The sequence below is a fragment of the Centruroides sculpturatus genome, unplaced genomic scaffold (genome assembly GCF_000671375.1).
Source record: "Centruroides sculpturatus isolate CEXI.00-Female unplaced genomic scaffold, Cexi_2.0 scaffold634, whole genome shotgun sequence".
Taxonomy (NCBI): Eukaryota; Metazoa; Arthropoda; class Arachnida; order Scorpiones; family Buthidae; genus Centruroides; species Centruroides sculpturatus.
In genome coordinates this window covers 268,257-289,208 of record NW_019384759.1, presented here as the reverse complement: position 1 = coordinate 289,208, position 20,952 = coordinate 268,257, and the positions used below count along the sequence as shown (strand labels likewise).

General features: G+C 27.7%; 2 protein-coding genes across 2 annotated transcripts in view; both read left to right on the top strand.

The window, feature by feature from the left end:
- LOC111628755 (titin-like) overlaps nucleotides 1–20,486 on the top strand; it is a 60,818-nt gene extending 40,332 nt beyond the window's left edge. Inside the window, exons 44-48 of the mRNA XM_023372598.1 lie at nucleotides 15,794–15,892; nucleotides 16,763–16,951; nucleotides 19,766–19,900; nucleotides 19,971–20,244; nucleotides 20,307–20,486. Coding sequence (XP_023228366.1) covers nucleotides 15,794–15,892; nucleotides 16,763–16,951; nucleotides 19,766–19,900; nucleotides 19,971–20,244; nucleotides 20,307–20,328 — 719 coding nt within the window. The 3' untranslated portion in view covers nucleotides 20,329–20,486. The remainder of the gene's footprint in view (nucleotides 1–15,793; nucleotides 15,893–16,762; nucleotides 16,952–19,765; nucleotides 19,901–19,970; nucleotides 20,245–20,306) is intronic.
- LOC111628769 (Down syndrome cell adhesion molecule-like protein Dscam2) lies at nucleotides 131–15,046 on the top strand. The gene is made up of 7 exons (XM_023372611.1): nucleotides 131–502; nucleotides 11,190–11,474; nucleotides 11,556–11,675; nucleotides 12,190–12,360; nucleotides 14,223–14,364; nucleotides 14,682–14,807; nucleotides 14,906–15,046. Exons 1-6 carry the CDS (start codon nucleotides 418–420, stop codon nucleotides 14,698–14,700), a joined length of 822 nt encoding a protein of 273 aa, XP_023228379.1. The 5' UTR covers nucleotides 131–417; the 3' UTR covers nucleotides 14,701–14,807; nucleotides 14,906–15,046.
- Nucleotides 20,487–20,952: the final 466 nt, after the last annotated feature.

Here is a 20,952-nt window from a genome sequence, read left to right as displayed (position 1 = left end):
AAATTTTAATGTTATAATAATTATAAAATCTTGTTAAATGGATTTATAAACTGAATTTTTTAATTAATCAATTGCTAATATTTTATAACTAAAATGCCATATTTTACCACTATGTGTCGCTCTACTCAACATTGTTTAGTATTGTTTGGAATGGGTTCATCCACCTAAAAATCTAGATTCATATAAAAAGTTAACGTAGTTCTTTATATTTGTCAAGGCGAGACTTTAGAAACTTAATAATTAAATAGGACTAATATTTACTGGATATCTTCTCACGTAGACATTTTTTACCGGGCCATGTAGGTTTTAACGAGAATGGAAGTGTGGCTTCACTGCAACAGAGCCGAGCTATGCAAGGACTGCATCTACTCATTGTGATTTCAAAACTATTGCACTGATATCTGCTTATAATTTGCTATGGAAATACATCTGAATCGCAATTTACTAGTTTGGTGTTTGTATTTCTGGATTTGTCATCTTATTTATCCCATTATCATGGAAGGTAAGTAATAAGTTTGTTCTTTATTCTACTATCGGTCGCCATCTTGGCTTCCTGCTAAAGGTCGGAGATGATCATTGATTATAAAATGAAAAACTAAAGTTACTAAATGTTGTATTTTCATATAAATAAGAAGGTTGTTGCTTTTGTTTTCGCAATTAAAATGGTATTTTGAAATATGTTTTATTTCTAATAATTATACTGTATTACTTTTAAATAAAACAATTTGTGTATATGCAAAATGTTAAATATCAATATATTACATAAAACTTAACAACTTTCATATGGGTCATAAATTTAATATTTAATGAATGCATTTATGCATGTTAATGCAGCAATGATTATTTACTGAATATTTGATATAATAGAGATTATTTTATATTATTGTTTTCAAATATTAAATTTGTCATTATATCTAAATAGCATTTACAATTTCAAACTTATGAATTAAACTTTAATAATATATTATAGATCTTTATTTCATTTTCTTATTTATATTATAAAGTTTCATTTTACGTTTTATTTTATGTTAATATTTGTCAATCATATTGAAGTCTTATTCTTAATAAAGTTGTTACTATCATTATTATTCTTTTTGTTATTCAACTAAAGGTATTAGTATTATTTTATTATATATTGTTAACTTCAAAGAATTATATTATTATCTGATGTTATTATGTATATTATTTTATAGTTATTATATATATATATTATTTGATATACGGCTGATAAAACTTTTTTTAATTTTTACTTTAATCTGAGTTTGAGTTTCTTTCGCTATTTGTTTAGTTACTTTTAAATATCTATATTGTAATTAAACAAACATAAAAAATACTAGTCTTTTTAAACCTGTTTAAATTTATATATTTATAAAAGTAATTTAATTCTATACCTATGAGGAATAGAGGAGAATCGTATGCTACTAATATTTTTAATAAGTAATTTCTATGACAAGATCATATGCGTAAAATCGTCTATACCAGAGGTGGCGAACCTATGGCACGCGTGCCCAAGGAACACGTAACGTATCTTATGATTTAAAAGATTTATAATAAAATACATCTCAAAATTGAACAGAGCCTATTATACTTAAATATTGTTGAAATTGTTTTTATTATTTACTATTTTAACAAAAATATTCCACATAAAGATCGACGCTTGTAATTGAATCGATAGTTTCAGCCGTGGCTAGATATAAAATAAAAGCCAAATTTGGGACATTTAAAGATCAAAGATTTTTAGTTCTCTCCTTATTTTCAGCGTATATTACGACCAGTCTTAAATTGTTTTGGAATATTTTTATTTCAAATTAATTTGAAATATATGCATTCCAGTTTTCATTTGTATATTACTGTATATTTCAATCGTATTCAAGTATAATATGTTCTGTCTTAAATATTTTGCTCGAGCTTCATCTGCAATTTGAACAAATTGTAGACATATAAATTTCCACTGTCGTCCGTCTGTCTTTCGAGAACGATGTTAGATAAATGAAATTCAAGACCAGATATGGAAACCTTAGCTGCATGAGGCCTCGATTAACTATATACGAACTTCCCATGCAAACCGGAAGTCACATTATTTCAATTCAAAAATTTGCCTTTGAAAGGTGTTAGATAGATAACCGGCACGACTCTATCTATATTCGAAAGTACATTTTGTTGCTAGAATAATACTCGTATTTTGATTTCATGCCATTTCAATTGCTTACTTCTTATTGTTTCAACGTTGAAATTGTTACGATAATTGCATATCAATATTAGATATAATAAATATCGAGAAATAGTAAAACAGTAAATGTTTAAAGTAGAGAATTCGGAATATCAATATTCTGAAATTTTAAGAGAAAAAAAAAGAAGAAATAAATTTTTATATAGTTTATTTTAATTTGAATTTAATAAATGCTGTTCTGGGAAATAAATTGACATAGTACTACTACAGTTGATAAACTGGAAAATCGATGTAGCATATTTTTTTAAAATTGATATTAGATTAATTAAGTGAACAATTCACGAATTAAAATAATTTCATATAACTAGAAGAAATATAATGATAAGACAAATTTCAAAACTGATTCATAAGGGATAAAATTTTTATAAATCACTAATTTAAAGCCATATTTGCAAAGGATTTTTATTTTAGTTTGTGCATATTTTTCGAAACAGTTTTAATTATTATTAGGCTTTTTAAGATAATTATTTTACTATGTTTTTTATTTATTTATAATTTCACAATATACCCGTACTTCGACTTAACATTAAAAATACATACATATATTATTACAGTTCCGCCAAAGATTGTGCCACAAATTAGTGAAAACAATTTAAAAGAAGGCCAAACATATATAGCAATGTGCGGCATTAATGAAGGCGATCCACCATTAACTTTTCAATGGTCAAAGAATGGTAAACCGTTGACAGAATCCTCTCATTGGGTAATTCACCGCCAAGGAGATTTTTCTTCTTCGCTTATCATAGCCTCGGTTAAAAGTGCAGATAGCGGAAATTATACATGTCTAGTAACAAACAAAGCAGGATCCGATAGTCTAACGACGAAATTATTAGTTTCAGGTAAGATAATGAAAATTATTAACTGTTCATGAAAAAGTTCATTAATCATTTCAATTGCGAGTTATAATTTCAGTACCTCCTACATGGATTCGTCAGCCTTACGATGTGTCCATTAAAGCTGGAAACAAATTAGTTCTTCATTGCGAAGCTGATGGCTATCCAGTACCAACTGTTAAATGGCGAAGAACAAAAGGTGAATTAAGTTACTTATTTATAATAAACACATAATATTTTATTATTGCATTGCATATAAGTAAATTTTATGTTTAGAATATTTAAATAATATTTATATATGTTACTGTGAATGACCGATATCTGGCGAATGTTAACATTCTCCGGTGAATGTCAGCATTCACACAGTCGTTTTGTGTATGTACGAAATATTTACTAAATATCATTATTTCTCACTTACACCGGCAAATGTCGACATTCAGCATGCACTGATGGTGAATGTTGAATAAAAATATTTTTATTACGTTAAGACAAAAATGCAACTTTTTAATATGTCAAAATAGGAGAAAGCTTAAGTAACAGCATATGTAAATAAACTGTTAAACCTAAACCAAACAGTACATTCTAAAATTTATTTAAAAAATAATACAATAATAAATTTACACATAAATTATGCGATTAACGTTATTCGTTAATCTTATTTATTACAACAACTTAAACTGTTATGGCACTTTGAATTTCACAAGAGTCCCTTGCTTTTACAACTGCATTTATTCGTGGAACACTTCTTTTTGCAACGACAGCGTGTATAGCCTTGCCCTCCACTTTTCGAACTAGCTGCAGCTACTTCTCTCAGCGATATTTTTTGAGAAGAAATCTCATTTGTGGAAAGTAACTTTTCTTTACAAATTACGAACTGATTACGGGTATAAAGCTGCTTGAGGGTACCATTTTTGTTTGCTAATTTATAAAAGTCGGAGTCTTCTATTCCAACAACAACCGCCAACACATTTCGGACATCTGTACGGCCACGGTCGACATCAGGGACTTGTATTCGTACGATATCACCAATTTCAGCAGAAGGAAACGGCGTAGAATTTGGCGATATACTGTCGCCTCCCTGTCGACATGGGCTTTTTTGGGTGTCGTTTCGACCTCCACCAAAGCTTATCTGTGCTTGTCGACACACACCGGCGATTCTTCGAATGTATAATAATATAACCAAATATTCGGTCTTTTACAGACGCATATTGTATGTGTCGACATTCTCTAATTTCGGTCTTTCACAGTAACATATACATTTAACAACTACGGATCGCAACCCCAAGACTGTATGATTCTAATATCTTCAATCCTGGAGATCCCGGAATGTGTTATTCTTGTTAGCAAAAGTTAAAAATCAAGAATTTTGTTTATGGATATTCTTGAGGATCCGGTGACTTTAGACATAGTAGTTAATAGATTTAATAATTAAACTACTAAAATAATTTGTATTTATCAAAGCCGACGGTTAAAAACAATCTTAGAGGAAGAAAAATTACACACATATACACGTAGCATTTTAGTGCAGTGCTGCCTAAACTAAGACCACCTGAACAAATCCAGTTCACGATGCACGTTAATTCTGCGCTGAACATATTTGACATATCATCTTTATTTAACGTTCTTCTCATATAATTTTTGTGTTTTTTTCACCAGTCCCTTCAAATCTTTATAAACAATATTAACGTTACCACATTTATTCTCTTTTGATTTTTCGTAATGTATTTTTGCTATTTAACGCATGGATTTGTTTAGCAAGTAGAGTAATACGATTAGTTTTTGAAGTTCACTATAAATTTTGCGGTCACATAAGATATTCCTGTGCAGCTACAAACATTACGGGTACAAGTATAAAACGCAAAAGGAAAGACAGTACTTAACGCACAACAGCGGTGATAATATTGACGAAGATGTGTTTTTTTAAGTTACAAACTTAGAAACTGCAGTGATGAATACCCATCATATCCTCATTACATTGTATGAAGTAAAGGCTTTCATGAAAGCGTTTATAGTAATAATATATGTTTTCCAATTTTTATTCGGAATGCCCATACACATTTACTGTATTTGTATGTTCTGGCACGTTTGGATTTTAGTATTCCTTGATTTAACGTATATATTTTTCACTGGTTCCTCGAAAAACATTAATTCGAGTTTCTACTGTATACAGAATAGAATTCCCATTAATTACGTATTAATAAGTTATATATGTGTGTGTGTATATATGTATCAGGATGGTGTCCAAACATTGCTAGAAGTTTTAGCATTTTTTTAAATTTTAAATATTCTTATTATTTTTAAATTGTCGTTTAATGACAATAGTAATATTATAACATTAATTTTGGTTACTCACGAAAAAGTCTTTGGTTAATTATTCCTTTATACTCATTTATTATTATGTTTTAATTAAATATCACTAATTTACATGTATAAAAGTAATAAATGAGTTAAGTTTAAAAAATTTTAATACTAATAATTTTGAATCGTCAAATATTTATATATGCATGAATATAAATTGAAAAATAACTTATATATTACTGAAGATATAATAAATGATTTTTTTAGGGTTCAGTATTGCTCAATCATCTCCTGTGACAGAAAACCATTGGAAAATTATTGAAAGTGGTACAATGTCTACTGTCGCTGCAAAAAAAGATGATGAAGGATTTTATACATGTGAAGTGAGTAATGGCATTGGAGAAAACTTATCCAAAACAGTCAGAGTTGAAGTTCAAGGTAATTAATTAAATTATATCAGAAATATAAAAATCAAAATAAATATAATTAAATTAGTACTTCTTTATTTATACGATTTTCGACTTAACCTATAATAAAATTAGAGCAAGATGTATGTATTTTTATAGTACCTCCTACAGTTAATGTAGAATCAGTTCAGAAAATGACAAGAAATGGTGAAGATTCTATATTAGTTTGTAACATAACTGGAGATAAACCGCTAAATATTTATTGGACTAAAGATGGAAAGAAACCGGACGATAATCAAAGGTAACAAATAAATTATTAACACATATATAAATATTTAAAATTTATTTTAACAATTCATGTTTTAAATGATATAAAAATCAGATAAAATAATTTAACAGGATACAAATAGTGCACACGAATTTTGAAAGAAGCTACAAATCAGTCTTAAATATTGAATCTACTAATAGAGAAGACAGTGGATTGTATGTTTGTAGTGCCAATAACACATTTGGACATAGCCAGATGGCAATTAGACTAGGAATTGTTGGTAAGCTCCTTAATATTAGTAATGAATATTTAGATTTATAATATTAAAGTAATATAGAAAATGAGTTTTGACGAATTTTCAGAGCCACCCAGCCAGCCTGAAGAGTTAAAAGTGAAAACAATATGGAGTAGAAGTGTTCGGCTGAGTTGGTTGCAGCCTTATAATGGAAATACTGTAATTCAAAAATACATTTGTATTTATAAAAAAGGTATTTAATAGATTAATTTATAATAACTATTAAATATTAATTATTAAAAAGAATTTATTTTTTAGAAGACAAAAGCAGACCTGTTGAACTAAAAGTTGATGGATCTCAAATGTCAATCATTGTACTTCGTTTAAAACCGTATACAAAATACCAATTTCAAGTTATTGCCGTCAACGAAGTTGGAAGTAGCAAACCTTCAGAAATAGTTGTCGCCATTACTTCTGAAGAAGGTATCAGATAGTTTTAATATTAATTTTCAAAACGTGCATATTTAAATCAACTGACAAGATCTTGCAAGCGATTCTCCTGGCACTCAGGAGTTGATTAATTAATTAATTAAGTGATCAGGTAGTTAAATGATTTTTAATTATACTAAGATATAAAATTCAAATAATAATAATTTATTTAATTTAAAATATATGCCTCCCCGTCAAATTAGTAGCGTCTTGCTCCTGTACTGTACATCATACTTTTACAATGGAGTCGTGCTGGCTATCTAACTCCTTTCAGGGGAAATTTTTGAATTGAAATAACGTGACTTCCGGTTTGCATAGGACGTTTGTATAGTTAATCGGGCTTCTTGCCCTTAAGCTTTCCATATCTAGTCTTGAGTTTCATCTATCTAACACCGTTCTTGAGATTAAGGAAAGACGGACAGATGGACGACAATGGGAATTTATAAATCTACAATTTTTTTCAAATTGCAGCCCAATAAAAACTAAAAAGGAGTAGTAATTTTGTTGATTTATGAGGAACTTCTCTGCTATTCAAATTAAATGTTTTTTAAACTAAATATTCTTGAGTATGGCTTAAAGTTAAAATTGTGGTGACGCCATCTTTTATGAGATTTTATTTAAAAGTCATTTTATATTATTAATTATTATTAAAATGACAAAGCATTATTTTTGAAAATAGAGATGAATTTTTTAAAACTGTAAATACAAACTGTAATGAATAAAATTGTCATTAAGTCTGAACCTACTCAAGATATGACACTTAATCGTTTTGTATCTCCCCACCTTCTTGATCTAAAATTTAATAGCATCAATGTAGAAATAACCTTGCCAAGTTTCAAAATTTTTAGTTCAGCCAATCCTAAAATATGTTGCAAAATTGGTAACCACCATACTTACGCATATGTCAAAGAGAATTTTCTAATTTTTTTTTAATTTTTGGGGGGTCCTGGAATGTCAGAATTGATCAAAATGATTGAAAAAATGAAAACCTGTGATAAAATTTCAATATCAATTTTCTGCCTATTAAGAATTTAAAGTGCCAATAACACAATTTTTCCTTTCTCCCTGGAGAGCTTCGATGGCGCTCTATAAGAAGCTCTTTTACTATTACATATTTAAGATATAAATTCGGAATTAATCGATAACTTAAAGTTTTCAAAAGAAATTTTTAATAGTAATAAATAAACTGGTNAAATTGTTTAGTTGTGTTAAGTCCTCCATACATTAAATAAATAAGAAAAATTAACGCTTACTTTAACGTAGAAACGAAATAAATATCAAATATATACATAAATTTAGTTAAATTTTGTAAATATCTAAGAGAAAATAACAAAAACCAGAAATATCTAACATTCGTACAACTGCTTAATTAGCTTTTACTTAAGGAACTTGTGAATTTGATAGCGATAACACACTAAATTTTATAATAGCATTCATCTTTATCAGTTATTTTAAATTATATAAAAACTATAAGAATTAAAATGTATTTAGTAAAGCATTAAATTCTAAATATAATTTAGAATTTAATGCTTTCTGAAAATCTATTTCTGAAGTGAAAACATAAAGAACTAATTCTAGTCAACTCGTTTTTTACTTTGATAATTTTATAAATGATATTTTCAATAATACTGGTTTGACTGTATTTTTTATTAATATTTATATTAATGTTGATGAAAAATAAAACGTTATTTTTGATTTTGTTAATTTTTTTTTAATAAGGGGAAAAATCTAAACTAAAATAATGAATAAACACTACAAATTATTTAAAGTAATGAGGTCTGTGCAAACATTTGAAGTATGAGAGTTTGAAAGTCACATGATTTGGTAATAGCATTATTTTCCTGCAAAGTAAAATCCTACATTTAGTAATTTAGAGATAATGAAGGGTTCTATAATTGAACTTTAATGAAGGTGGACCTTTTACGTGACCATTCATTGGCGCTCTACAAGGTTGACGCTATATAAGGCATTTATTTATATCATTTTTTAAGAATTTCTAGAATTGTTTAGCTCATTGTAAAGATTTTATTGCAAATTAAATATAACTTATATTTTATTTATACATATTTTAATTACAAAAATATATTTGCTGTTGTTTATATTATTGCAGATAATTTCGTTTGTATTATTTCAATTTTATCATTAAAATTTTTGCTATTTCAGATTTATCTTTTACATAAGCTATATAAGCTTTTATTTTTGTTATGTTTAATATTTTCCCCTTTTTGATAAAATCTGAATTAATTGAAAAATAGACATTTTTGTTTATTTCAAAAAATGTATCTTAAAATTCATTTATTCTAAAAAAATGTTTGATGAAATGTCAATTAAATTATACTTACTGCACAGTTTAGTTTTTAAATTTAAAAACTAAATATTCTACTAAATCACTTAAATTTTTTCGTAAAGAAAATCATATTTGCCTAATGCTATACTGCCTAATTATAATTTTTTTTTTAATTTTACATCTAGGTTACTCAAGCAATATCGAACATTCTACGATTGCATTGCAGTTTCAATATATCATGAATGTCCCTTTTTATTTCTTATATAGCTACGTATTTGGCTATTAGTTTAGGACATATCACACCACGTTTCTTAAGAAACTTGACTTGGACTTTTTTCTTTTTTAATTCCAACTTCAATATGTACATCTCGGGTTATTTTCCCCCTCTTCCCAATTTTTCCATAAACCATTTTTTACAGCCATTTTACCGGAAATTTCTATGCAGAAAAACTTCCGGTAAAATGGTTGTATAAAATGTAATTCAAGTGAATAATGTAAAATTGATTTAATTGTTATTTTTACTTTTTAAGAAATGTGGTAAAAATTACAATTTATGGAAAAATTAAAGAAAAAATTAGCAAAATACAATATTGTATTTTACAAGAAAAATTTGTTTAATAGAAAATCTTTTACAATTTTGTTTTAAATATAGTCTATTACTCCAACCGAAGAGGGGGGAAATAACCCGAAATGTACATATTGGAGTTGGAATTAAAAAAGAAAAAAGTCCAAGTCAAGTTTCTTAAGAAACGTGGTGTGATAAGTCCTAAACTAATAGCCAAATATGTAGCTATATAAGAAAAAAGAAAATTCTTTTATTTATTTGATGATGGTAATATTTTTACTACAGTTTTCATTGAGTTGTAATCCAGTTAGAAATTGCTCGCTATTGTAGAGAGAGAAATAAAAAGAAAAAGCGAAGATAGAAGAGAAATAATCATCTTACATTTTAAAATAAATTTTTCTTTGTCTTAGTCTATTGGGAACAATCTCTTCAGTCTTTAAGATTAAAAAAAGTAAAAACAAAAGCAAAGAGCAATCTTATAAAGGATGATATTAGTTTAATTTTCAAGTGACTAAGATTTCAAAAGTGGAAAAGCCCTAGCTAGCTAACAGAAATATGGTGTTTTAATCTACACATGAATTGTGAGAAATTGAAAAATAGGATTTAAAGTTGAGAAAAGTTGAGTAAATTTTTGGCAGATTAAACTATTTATTTTGGTAATTAAAATGTAAACTCACCTTACACAGATAATGAATTTTTTACAGCCTTTAAACATGTTATCTATTCTGATTTTTACTTCGATAGGAATTTAAATTTAGTTAACAAAATAGCCACACTTTGAATAAAGCTAAAGGAAATGCTTTGTTTTGGTTCTTTTTTTTATATTCATGATTAACTTGTCAGATTCTTTAGTAAAGGATAGTAATATCTGCAGGGTGCATTTTTTATTTAAAAATAGAGAAAAGTCTGTTCATCAAGATTTTAATTTTTCTTTGAGGATTATGTAAAAGCTGTAATAGAAACTTATCAGTGTTTAACTCTTCGTATCTATTTTCTAAATTAATCTACACTTTTTAATTTCTGAAGTGAATTTGTCTTAACAAATCTTGCAATCTAACGTTTTCGAATTGAACTAAAAATATTACGTTAATTTATTAAAATAAATTATGAAGATCATTTTAAATAACCACTTGCATTGCATAAAAATTATTATAAATTGTGTCAATCTTAATATTTTAATCTAAAAATCCAATATGTCTTTAATAGACTTTTCATTTTTTCTATTAAATTTAGTATACAATAATACTGTAAATCTGTCAGTTACGAATACTGAAAATATTAAATTTATTCAAATATTAAAAGTTTGGAAAATATTGATTTTAACAACATTTTTTACATTTTTATTTAAATATTATAGTAATAGTAAAAATATACTATTAAATGGAAAATTTATGTATGTATTTTGACTAAGACAAAATAACTAAAGCCTAATAACAGATATTATTTGCTGAAAGAACTTAAACATAAAATAATACAAAATATTTTAAAATATTCGCTATTCTATTTATATACTTTTTTAAAATTTTATAAATACGTTTAATTTAAACATAAATCATATTGCATCTATTATTTTATAGTTCCTCCGAAAATTGTGCCGCAAATTAGTGAAAATAGCTTAAAAGAAGGACAAAGATATATAGCTACGTGTGGAATTAGTGAAGGCGATCCACCATTAACTTTTCAATGGTCAAAGAATGGTAAACCACTGACAGAATCCTCTCATTTGGTAATTCATCGCCAAGGGGACTTTTCAACTTCTCTTATCATAGCATCTGTTAAAGGTGCTGATAGCGGAAATTATACTTGTGTAGTAACGAATAAAGTTGGATCGGATAATTTAATGACGAAATTACTTGTTTCAGGTGAGGAATTAAAAAGTTTAAAAAGGATATTATAATTATAAAAAGTTAAATTGATTTATTTACGTACGAATTCTGATTTAGTGCCACCTGCGTGGGTTCGTCAACCATATGACGTATCAGTTAAAGCCGGAAACAAATTAGTTCTTCATTGCGAAGCTGATGGCTATCCAGCACCAACTGTTAAATGGAGAAGAACAAAAGGTAAAGTACATAATTTAAATCATTCTATTATTCTATTAACGGACTAATATAATTAACACATTTTGACTTTTTAAAAACATATTTTCCATAACATAATTTCAATATTATAAGGCAACTAAAAAGTTAAACAATTAACTGTTGCATAAGCGCTATTATCGATATCACACATAAGGAAATAGTGTCTTCTGAAATCGTAAATTACACCTATTACAATTGATGTATATTTAATATATACGCTGTAAAAACAACATTATAACTTATATACTAAAAGAAGTAGATATACTAATCAGTAACTATATCAATAAATGATATTTTATAGATATAAAAATATTTAATTTTTGCATATCTGTTATATAATTTCTAATTAAAAATTAGAATAAGACATTCTAAACTAAAAATTTTTTAAATGGTTTATTATAAGTACATTTATTAAAAATGATTTCATAAATGGACAGATGAGAATAAGAAAAACTAATTAACAGATAATAAGATATTTTAAAATTGATCTGTTTAGGATTCAACATTGCTCAATCATCTCCTGTAACAGAAAGCAACTGGAAGATTATTGACAGTGGCACAATGAGTACTGTTTCTGCAAGAAAAGACGATGAAGGATTCTATACATGTGAAGTGGGAAATGGTGTCGGAGAGAACTTGTCAAAGACTGTTAGAATTGAAGTTCAAGGTAAAACTGTAGTGAATGTCTACTAAATAAATATATAATCGAAATAGAATATTTTAAAGAAAATAATAAAATTTATATGATAATATATTTAATATCTAATTTTTGTAATTCAAGAGTCCTAATTATAATTTTTTTTTTTAATTTTACATCTAGGTTACTCAAGCAATATCGAACATTCTACGATTGCATTGCAGTTTCAATATATCATGAATGTCCCTTTTTATTTCTTATATAGCTACGTATTTGGCTATTAGTTTAGGACATATCACACCACGTTTCTTAAGAAACTTGACTTGGACTTTTTTCTTTTTTAATTCCAACTTCAATATGTACATCTCGGGTTATTTTCCCCCTCTTCCCAATTTTTCCATAAACCATTTTTTACAGCCATTTTACCGGAAATTTCTATGCAGAAAAACTTCCGGTAAAATGGTTGTATAAAATGTAATTCAAGTGAATAATGTAAAATTGATTTAATTGTTATTTTTACTTTTTAAGAAATGTGGTAAAAATTACAATTTATGGAAAAATTAAAGAAAAAATTAGCAAAATACAATATTGTATTTTACAAGAAAAATTTGTTTAATAGAAAATCTTTTACAATTTTGTTTTAAATATAGTCTATTACTCCAACCGAAGAGGGGGGAAATAACCCGAAATGTACATATTGGAGTTGGAATTAAAAAAGAAAAAAGTCCAAGTCAAGTTTCTTAAGAAACGTGGTGTGATAAGTCCTAAACTAATAGCCAAATATGTAGCTATATAAGAAAAAAGAAAATTCTTTTATTTATTTGATGATGGTAATATTTTTACTACAGTTTTCATTGAGTTGTAATCCAGTTAGAAATTGCTCGCTATTGTAGAGAGAGAAATAAAAAGAAAAAGCGAAGATAGAAGAGAAATAATCATCTTACATTTTAAAATAAATTTTTCTTTGTCTTAGTCTATTGGGAACAATCTCTTCAGTCTTTAAGATTAAAAAAAGTAAAAACAAAAGCAAAGAGCAATCTTATAAAGGATGATATTAGTTTAATTTTCAAGTGACTAAGATTTCAAAAGTGGAAAAGCCCTAGCTAGCTAACAGAAATATGGTGTTTTAATCTACACATGAATTGTGAGAAATTGAAAAATAGGATTTAAAGTTGAGAAAAGTTGAGTAAATTTTTGGCAGATTAAACTATTTATTTTGGTAATTAAAATGTAAACTCACCTTACACAGATAATGAATTTTTTACAGCCTTTAAACATGTTATCTATTCTAATTTTTACTTCGATAGGAATTTAAATTTAGTTAACAAAATAGCCACACTTTGAATAAAGCTAAAGGAAATGCTTTGTTTTGGTTCTTTTTTTTATATTCATGATTAACTTGTCAGATTCTTTAGTAAAGGATAGTAATATCTGCAGGGTGCATTTTTTATTTAAAAATAGAGAAAAGTCTGTTCATCAAGATTTTAATTTTTCTTTGAGGATTATGTAAAAGCTGTAATAGAAACTTATCAGTGTTTAACTCTTCGTATCTATTTTCTAAATTAATCTACACTTTTTAATTTCTGAAGTGAATTTGTCTTAACAAATCTTGCAATCTAACGTTTTCGAATTGAACTAAAAATATTACGTTAATTTATTAAAATAAATTATGAAGATCATTTTAAATAACCACTTGCATTGCATAAAAATTATTATAAATTGTGTCAATCTTAATATTTTAATCTAAAAATCCAATATGTCTTTAATAGACTTTTCANTACTAAATAAATATATAATCGAAATAGAATATTTTAAAGAAAATAATAAAATTTATATGATAATATATTTAATATCTAATTTTTGTAATTCAAGAGTATACTGTATTTTTATAGTTCCACCGACAGTTAACGTAGAGTCAGTTCAGAAAATGGTTAGAAATGGCGAAGATTCTATATTAGTTTGTAACATAACTGGAGATAAACCATTAAATATTTATTGGACTAAAGACGGAAACAAGCCAGAAGACAATCAAAGGTGAAAAAAAACTTTTAATACTGTGTATAAATAGATATTTCCATAAGCTATTTTAATAATTTGCTTTTGAATTGCTAAAATAAATATCAGGATACAAATAGTACACACGAATTTTGAAAGAAGCTACAAATCAGTCTTAAATATTGAATCTACTAATAGAGAAGACAGTGGATTGTATGTCTGTAGTGCCAATAACACATTTGGACATAGCCAGATGGCAATTAGACTAGGAATTGTTGGTGTGTTCCTTAATATTAATAATACTATAATTTAATGTCAAAAATAATATTTAAGGATGAATTTGATAAAATTTTTAGAGCCACCCAGCCAACCTGAAGAATTAAAGGTGAAATCAGTATGGAGTAGAAGTGTTCGGCTCAGTTGGTTGCAGCCTTATAATGGGAATACTGTAATTCAAAAATACATTTGTATTTATAAGAAAGGTAATAATAAATGAATTTCATTGTGAATGTTGATTTATATTTAGTTATATTCACTACGAATGTTATTGTTAATGTTACTAGTATTTTTTTTTTCTTAGAAGGTAAGGATAATCCCTTAGAACTAAAAATTGATGGATCTCAAATGTCAGTCATTGTCCTTCGTTTGAAGCCATACACGAAATATCAATTTCAAGTTGTTGCTATCAACGAAGTTGGAAGTAGCAAACCATCAAAAATCATTGAAGCCATTACTTCCGAAGAAGGTAACTCTCAACATTAGCAATAACTTTTCCGAAATTTTAACACTAAAATTCATTAATTTATCTAATGAATGTCATTCTTTAATATTTGCAATATAAAATTTATATAAAATTTATAAAATTTAAGATATAAAATTTATATCTTAATTCGCAAAAGCAATTTTCTCTGTGATTTTTTGAGTGGAAATAATAAATTAATTGTATTATTTGTTAATATGAACAGTTTTTTCAATTTTTCAGAACCTACATCACCTGCTTTCGATCTTCAAGTAAGCGAAAAATCAACTGCTTCAGCTGTTTTATCTTGGAAGGTAGTTATCTGCAAGTATATCTTTGAGCAAATATTTTCATTTGTGTGTTGACTGTTATATTTTACAATAACAATTTTAAAATTTATAAACTTTAGTCACCATCTAAGCATCAATGGAATGGATTATTACTGGGATTTTATATCGGATATAAGAAAACAAGTCAGGGATCACATATATCTTATTCATATAAAAATGTGAAAATAGATCACAAGCATGAATTTCAAAAAGCTAAATTAGATAATCTCCAGAAAACGTCAACTTACACAGTGATCGTCATTGCTTACAATAGAGCTGGATTGGGTCCACCTTCAGAACCGATACTTATAACTACTTCTTATGTTGGTAAGATAAAGTTTGTTAATTCAAATTAAATATTTTGTTAAAAACGTTTACCAGATAATATTAATTTTTTCAGAATCTCCTCCAACACCTCGGATATCAATTTTGACAACTGACTCTAACTCAGTGACAATGAGAATCTTATGGTCCTCAAAAAGAAACACGCCTCTAACTGGTATTTGATATAAATTAAGTTTAATGTTGATATTTAATTTTATCTTTTATTACATGTGTTAGATATTTTCTTTAGTTGTAAGAAAACGAAAATAGTTGGTGTGTTAGATGTATGTTTAAGTTAATTATAAGCAAGAATAATGCTTTATTTATAAATACAATTAATTTTTGTTAATTGATTTAGCTAGTATACGCTACAGAAGTAAATTTCGTAGAGGTGATGGGTTACTTTGTAACAGCATATGAAAGTGTAAAATTAGTAAAAGGAGTAAAATTACAGAATTATAAGATACAGGCAGAGAAATGAAACATCCCATATAACGGAGATTTAACCTAAAGACGAAAAAGTTGTTAATCGTGTAATTGTAATTTTTGAAGTGAGGTACTACTATGAATTATAACAGAAGTGAAAAAAGTGGTGCGCTTATAAGTGTAATGGAGTCTGTTAGAAAAGTTTGGTAGTGGCCTGAAGACAAAAAATGGCTGGTTTTCTGTCTTAATTATTTTATTTTATTGCTCTCTTAATTTTGAAAAACAGTTTTCTATATTCAATAACACATTGTCAACAAGTTTTAGTTATATATTTTTTTTTGGTAATAATAAAAATAATGATATTTAAGTTTAATGATGATAAAAAAATAGAATTTAGTGTTTATAGTCTTATAATAATGGTTGATAATTGTTTCAAATAATCTTTTAATATCGAGTGAATAAAAAAATTTCTATATTTTAATTGATTATTTGATAAACTTTCCAACTTTATTTTTTAAATTATATTATAAATAATAATTTTGTTGATATTAAAATGTTAATTATTATAAAATAAATTTAAATAATGAATAATCTCCTAAATGACATTTAATTTATATAGGTTACGTTGCCCATATAAAACCAACAAATGGACAATGGCAAATGGTTCGTCTTCCACTATCCCCAAACCATAATTATACAATAGGAGGATTGGTCGGAGGTGTACAGTACCAAATGTATCTAACAGCAAAGAATGAATATGGAGATAGTGGACCCACCGAAGTACTCAGTTTTCTCACAGCAAATAAAAGTAATAAATAAATGTGAATTAATTATTATATTAATTTTCTCATTTAAATTTTTATTCTTCTAATTCTATTTTACTGATATCTTCGAAAAAATAATTAGAATAATGTGTTAAGAATTTATTCTGCAAATTATAGCGTTTGCTTTATATATAATTACTTTTAATTACTTATAAATAATTGTAAAATTAAATAATAAACAGCAAAAATTAGAAAAGGAGGTATGTATTATTTTTCTATTTTATTATTTTAAATATTAATTATTTTAATTATAATTCTAAATGAGTTTGAAACATAAAATATTTATTACTTATATTTTCATAAAAGGGTATGTTTTTAATTATTTTATAAAACTAATAATTCTACTGATTATGCTTACATCAATACTTAAAATAAAGAAAACTGAGCGATATGAGGGCGAGTCAAAGCAAATTGAGGAGATTGATTTTTATATGCTATTCACTCTAGGGAAGGTGAATGTGGTCTTATTCCTATGGAATTTAATGCACGTTTTTGAAGACACGATCTAATGCAGTCTTTGAAGACATACTAGTCTATTTTTTTAAAAATGTAATTGACAGTTGCCTCCAATGCTTTGATTACTGTTATTGTAGAGGGAAATGGATTCCCCGTAACTTCGACTTCAGTACTAAGAATAGGAAAAAGTCGCGAAGTGTTAAATCTGTGATGCACAGTAAAATGGAGCGCACGAAATATTTTTCTTGGCCAAATACTGTCTTTCAGTTAACAGCATTTGGGCGCACATTGTCATGATGTAGTCGCCAACCATTATGAATAAATGTCATGATTTCCATGCTAGTGTGCATAAATGATAGTTATTACTGGCCGGCGACTGTTGTATTCAGCAACATATGTCGGCACCATTTCTTGGCAATCAAAGAAGGTAATGACCATTCATTGCCAGCACAAGATGAATTACATCTTGCTGATGATTTTCATGCTGTGCTGACTAGTTTGCTCTTAGGACCGAGATGACGTAGAAGGATTTATCACTTGCGACAACTGATCGCAGAAATGTGTCACCAATATCGGTCACCAGAGATTGAAACTCTTGGGCAGACAATTTTCGAATGTGCTTCTGCTCAAATAACAGAAAAACCAAAGAACCCATCGAGAACAAACGGGTTTCGTATACGATGGTCATGAAAAGTTGTATGGACACTCCCATAGAGGACGTTCAATATATCAGCAGTTTTTTTAAACTTTTCGCCCTGTGGGCATTAAGAGGGCCTCTATTAGCAAGCTCATTATAGATTCGGCCAGCCCACAATGGGGCGACCGGGTGGTGAGGGACGGGGCCCGACGTATCCGGACAGACCACCCCGAAAAATTCCTAAAGATTAATCGACCTTTCTGGATTCGATCCAGGGTCTCCCAAAGCAGTAGGCTGCCACCTTGACCGCTCGGCCATCCGGCCGCATCATCCGTATGTTATCAATCGTCACCATTTCTCTGTGCTTCTTGGGCTGCCACCTTGACCGCTCGGCCATCCGGCCGCATATATCAGCAGTTTACGATAGTAAGTCGTTGGGTCTTTCGGTCGATGACAGTAGTGTTAATGTTTGCTTCAAGATTGAATCCCTGCTTTTGTAGAATGCATTTAACCATTCACAACACTCCTCTTTCAATATTTCATAAGCTTCTGTTTTTTTTTTTCAAGCGAAAGCAAGGTTTTAGCGCTGCCTACTGTTCATGATCAACTCCAGTTTGTTACCTTTTAGCTCTATATTTGCTCTGCACGCTCTAACAGAATATGCCAAACGAAGCATCTTATTTACGTACAAGTTTTTGGACAGACGCTTTAATCATTGTTCTTAACAAGAATAAGATTCGAAATTTATTACTGTACTTTCGACAGAAAAAAATCAAATCAATCTCAATTTGTTTTCATTTGTCTTCGAAGTTTTATTCTGTAAAATATTGCAGCAGTAAATCTATGTACAATTGCTCTTAAACTTTCAGATATTTTAAACTAAATAAAACATTAACATTTTTTAATAACTTAATGTTTTATTTATGAATTTATAAATTATGAATAATTTATTCCTTTTTTGTAAATTCAGGAGATCGATTAAAATATATTTTAAAAAAGTATATTTATGTATATAATTTTTTAAAAAACTTTCAAAAGAAAAGTCACTTTAAAATAATGAATATGATAAAAATTACACTGATTTTTTCAACAGTCGTTTTTTTTTATTATCGAAGAGATATACTCACATCATATGCATTTCGAACTGTATTAATATCTGACACTGAAGACGCTTTCAGTGTCAGAAATACACAATAATAATAACGTGAACCTTTTAGTATACGAGAAGAGTACCGAGATACGGTTTAGTCACACGCTGGAGATCATTTTTATAATATAATAAAACCGGTAAAAATGTGCATACCGTCATTTACATTCAATTTATTTTTAGTATTAATGATTATTAAACGCTCTTTAAATTTTCTTTTATAAATATTTTTTTCCTATTAACTTATTTTAATTTATTTTTTGTTTGTTTCTTTAGAAAAAAGCGAGACCAACCACATGACCAGATGAAACAACTTTATTTAACTTTTACGATGATACTGTGCCAGGAATTCAAATGTCCATAGAAAAGTGCTATAGACAGTCGAACTGTCATCGTAAAAAATTAAATAAAGTTGTTGCATCTGGTCATACATTGCTTTCGTTTTCTAGAAAAACAAATAATTGTTAATAAAGCGGTTTTCTATAATTAATAATTAAAAATAAATAACTTCTATTAATACCTAAATACTTTTATCGATTGTTGATTTTCGAAATTTAGAAAACGATGATGAACCTCTTTATCAGCAACTTTCATTTACACTACCTGTCGTCATCTCATTGGTAATAATTATAATTCTTCCTTTGGTATCTTGCTGCTGCATGCACAAATTAGACAGGCCGTTTTTAGAACCAGGTTTGTTTTATTCTTAAATATTTTTATTGATTTTTCCATTATTATTCATAAACTGGTCTTTATGCACCAGAAGGCGTCGAGGCACGCGGCTTTACTTATACAGCAGCCACTCCAACTCAAAGACCCGATTTAGTAACGACGGGAATGGTTCGTTCCTTACCACGTGCTCCAGTTCCAGCTCCTACTCCTGCTCCTCCTCCTATTCCCATTCCGGCATCCACTCCTGTACAGAATCAATCTACTTACTCCGCTCTTCATACATATGGAAGTGAAGCGGAATATGATGATCCTAGATACGATAGTGTGGTGGAAGAAATGAAGAATTTCTTAGGTGCCAATGCCATGTGAGTACAGTTTTTGCTTAATTTAAAAAAATATTTTTCTGTATTTAATATATTTTTTACAGGAATCGCAAAACTACTTTGTAGAAAATTCAAATCATACAACTTTTATGTGCATTCAACAATTGTTGGGGAACAGAATTTTTAAATTAGAGTTTGTTCGAAAGAAAGTACAGCATGAACTGTTAGATGTTTCTGTAGAATAAATAGGAAAATTTTTGTGGTTTGTTACAATTTTTCATCTTGTAAACAAATTATACTTATATCATTTCTTGTTTTTTATGAAAATAAACTTTTTAATGGTTATTAATAAAAGTGTCTGTTTCTATTTTTACTTCTATAAGTTACACAAAATTATAAAAACCATTTAGTTTTTTAGCTTCTTCATATAATAATTGGTATGTACTTGAAATTATAACCGTACATATTCAAACATTTAGTAAGTATTTGCCATTATGTTTTAAAAGTTTATTTAAAAATACGAATAATATTCTTAAAATATAATTTATATTTTAAAATAGATTTCATTCATTTCCAATGTGAAAAGAAGAAACACTTTTTGAGTAAGTGACTAATAATAATCTTGAATTTATATAAATTCTTAATTTTTTATATTAATTTTTATTAATTTGAAAGCAATTTATATTGTATGAAATGCGTTTATACAGCTTTATCTCAACTACATCAATATTATTTGTTAAGTTCAATTAT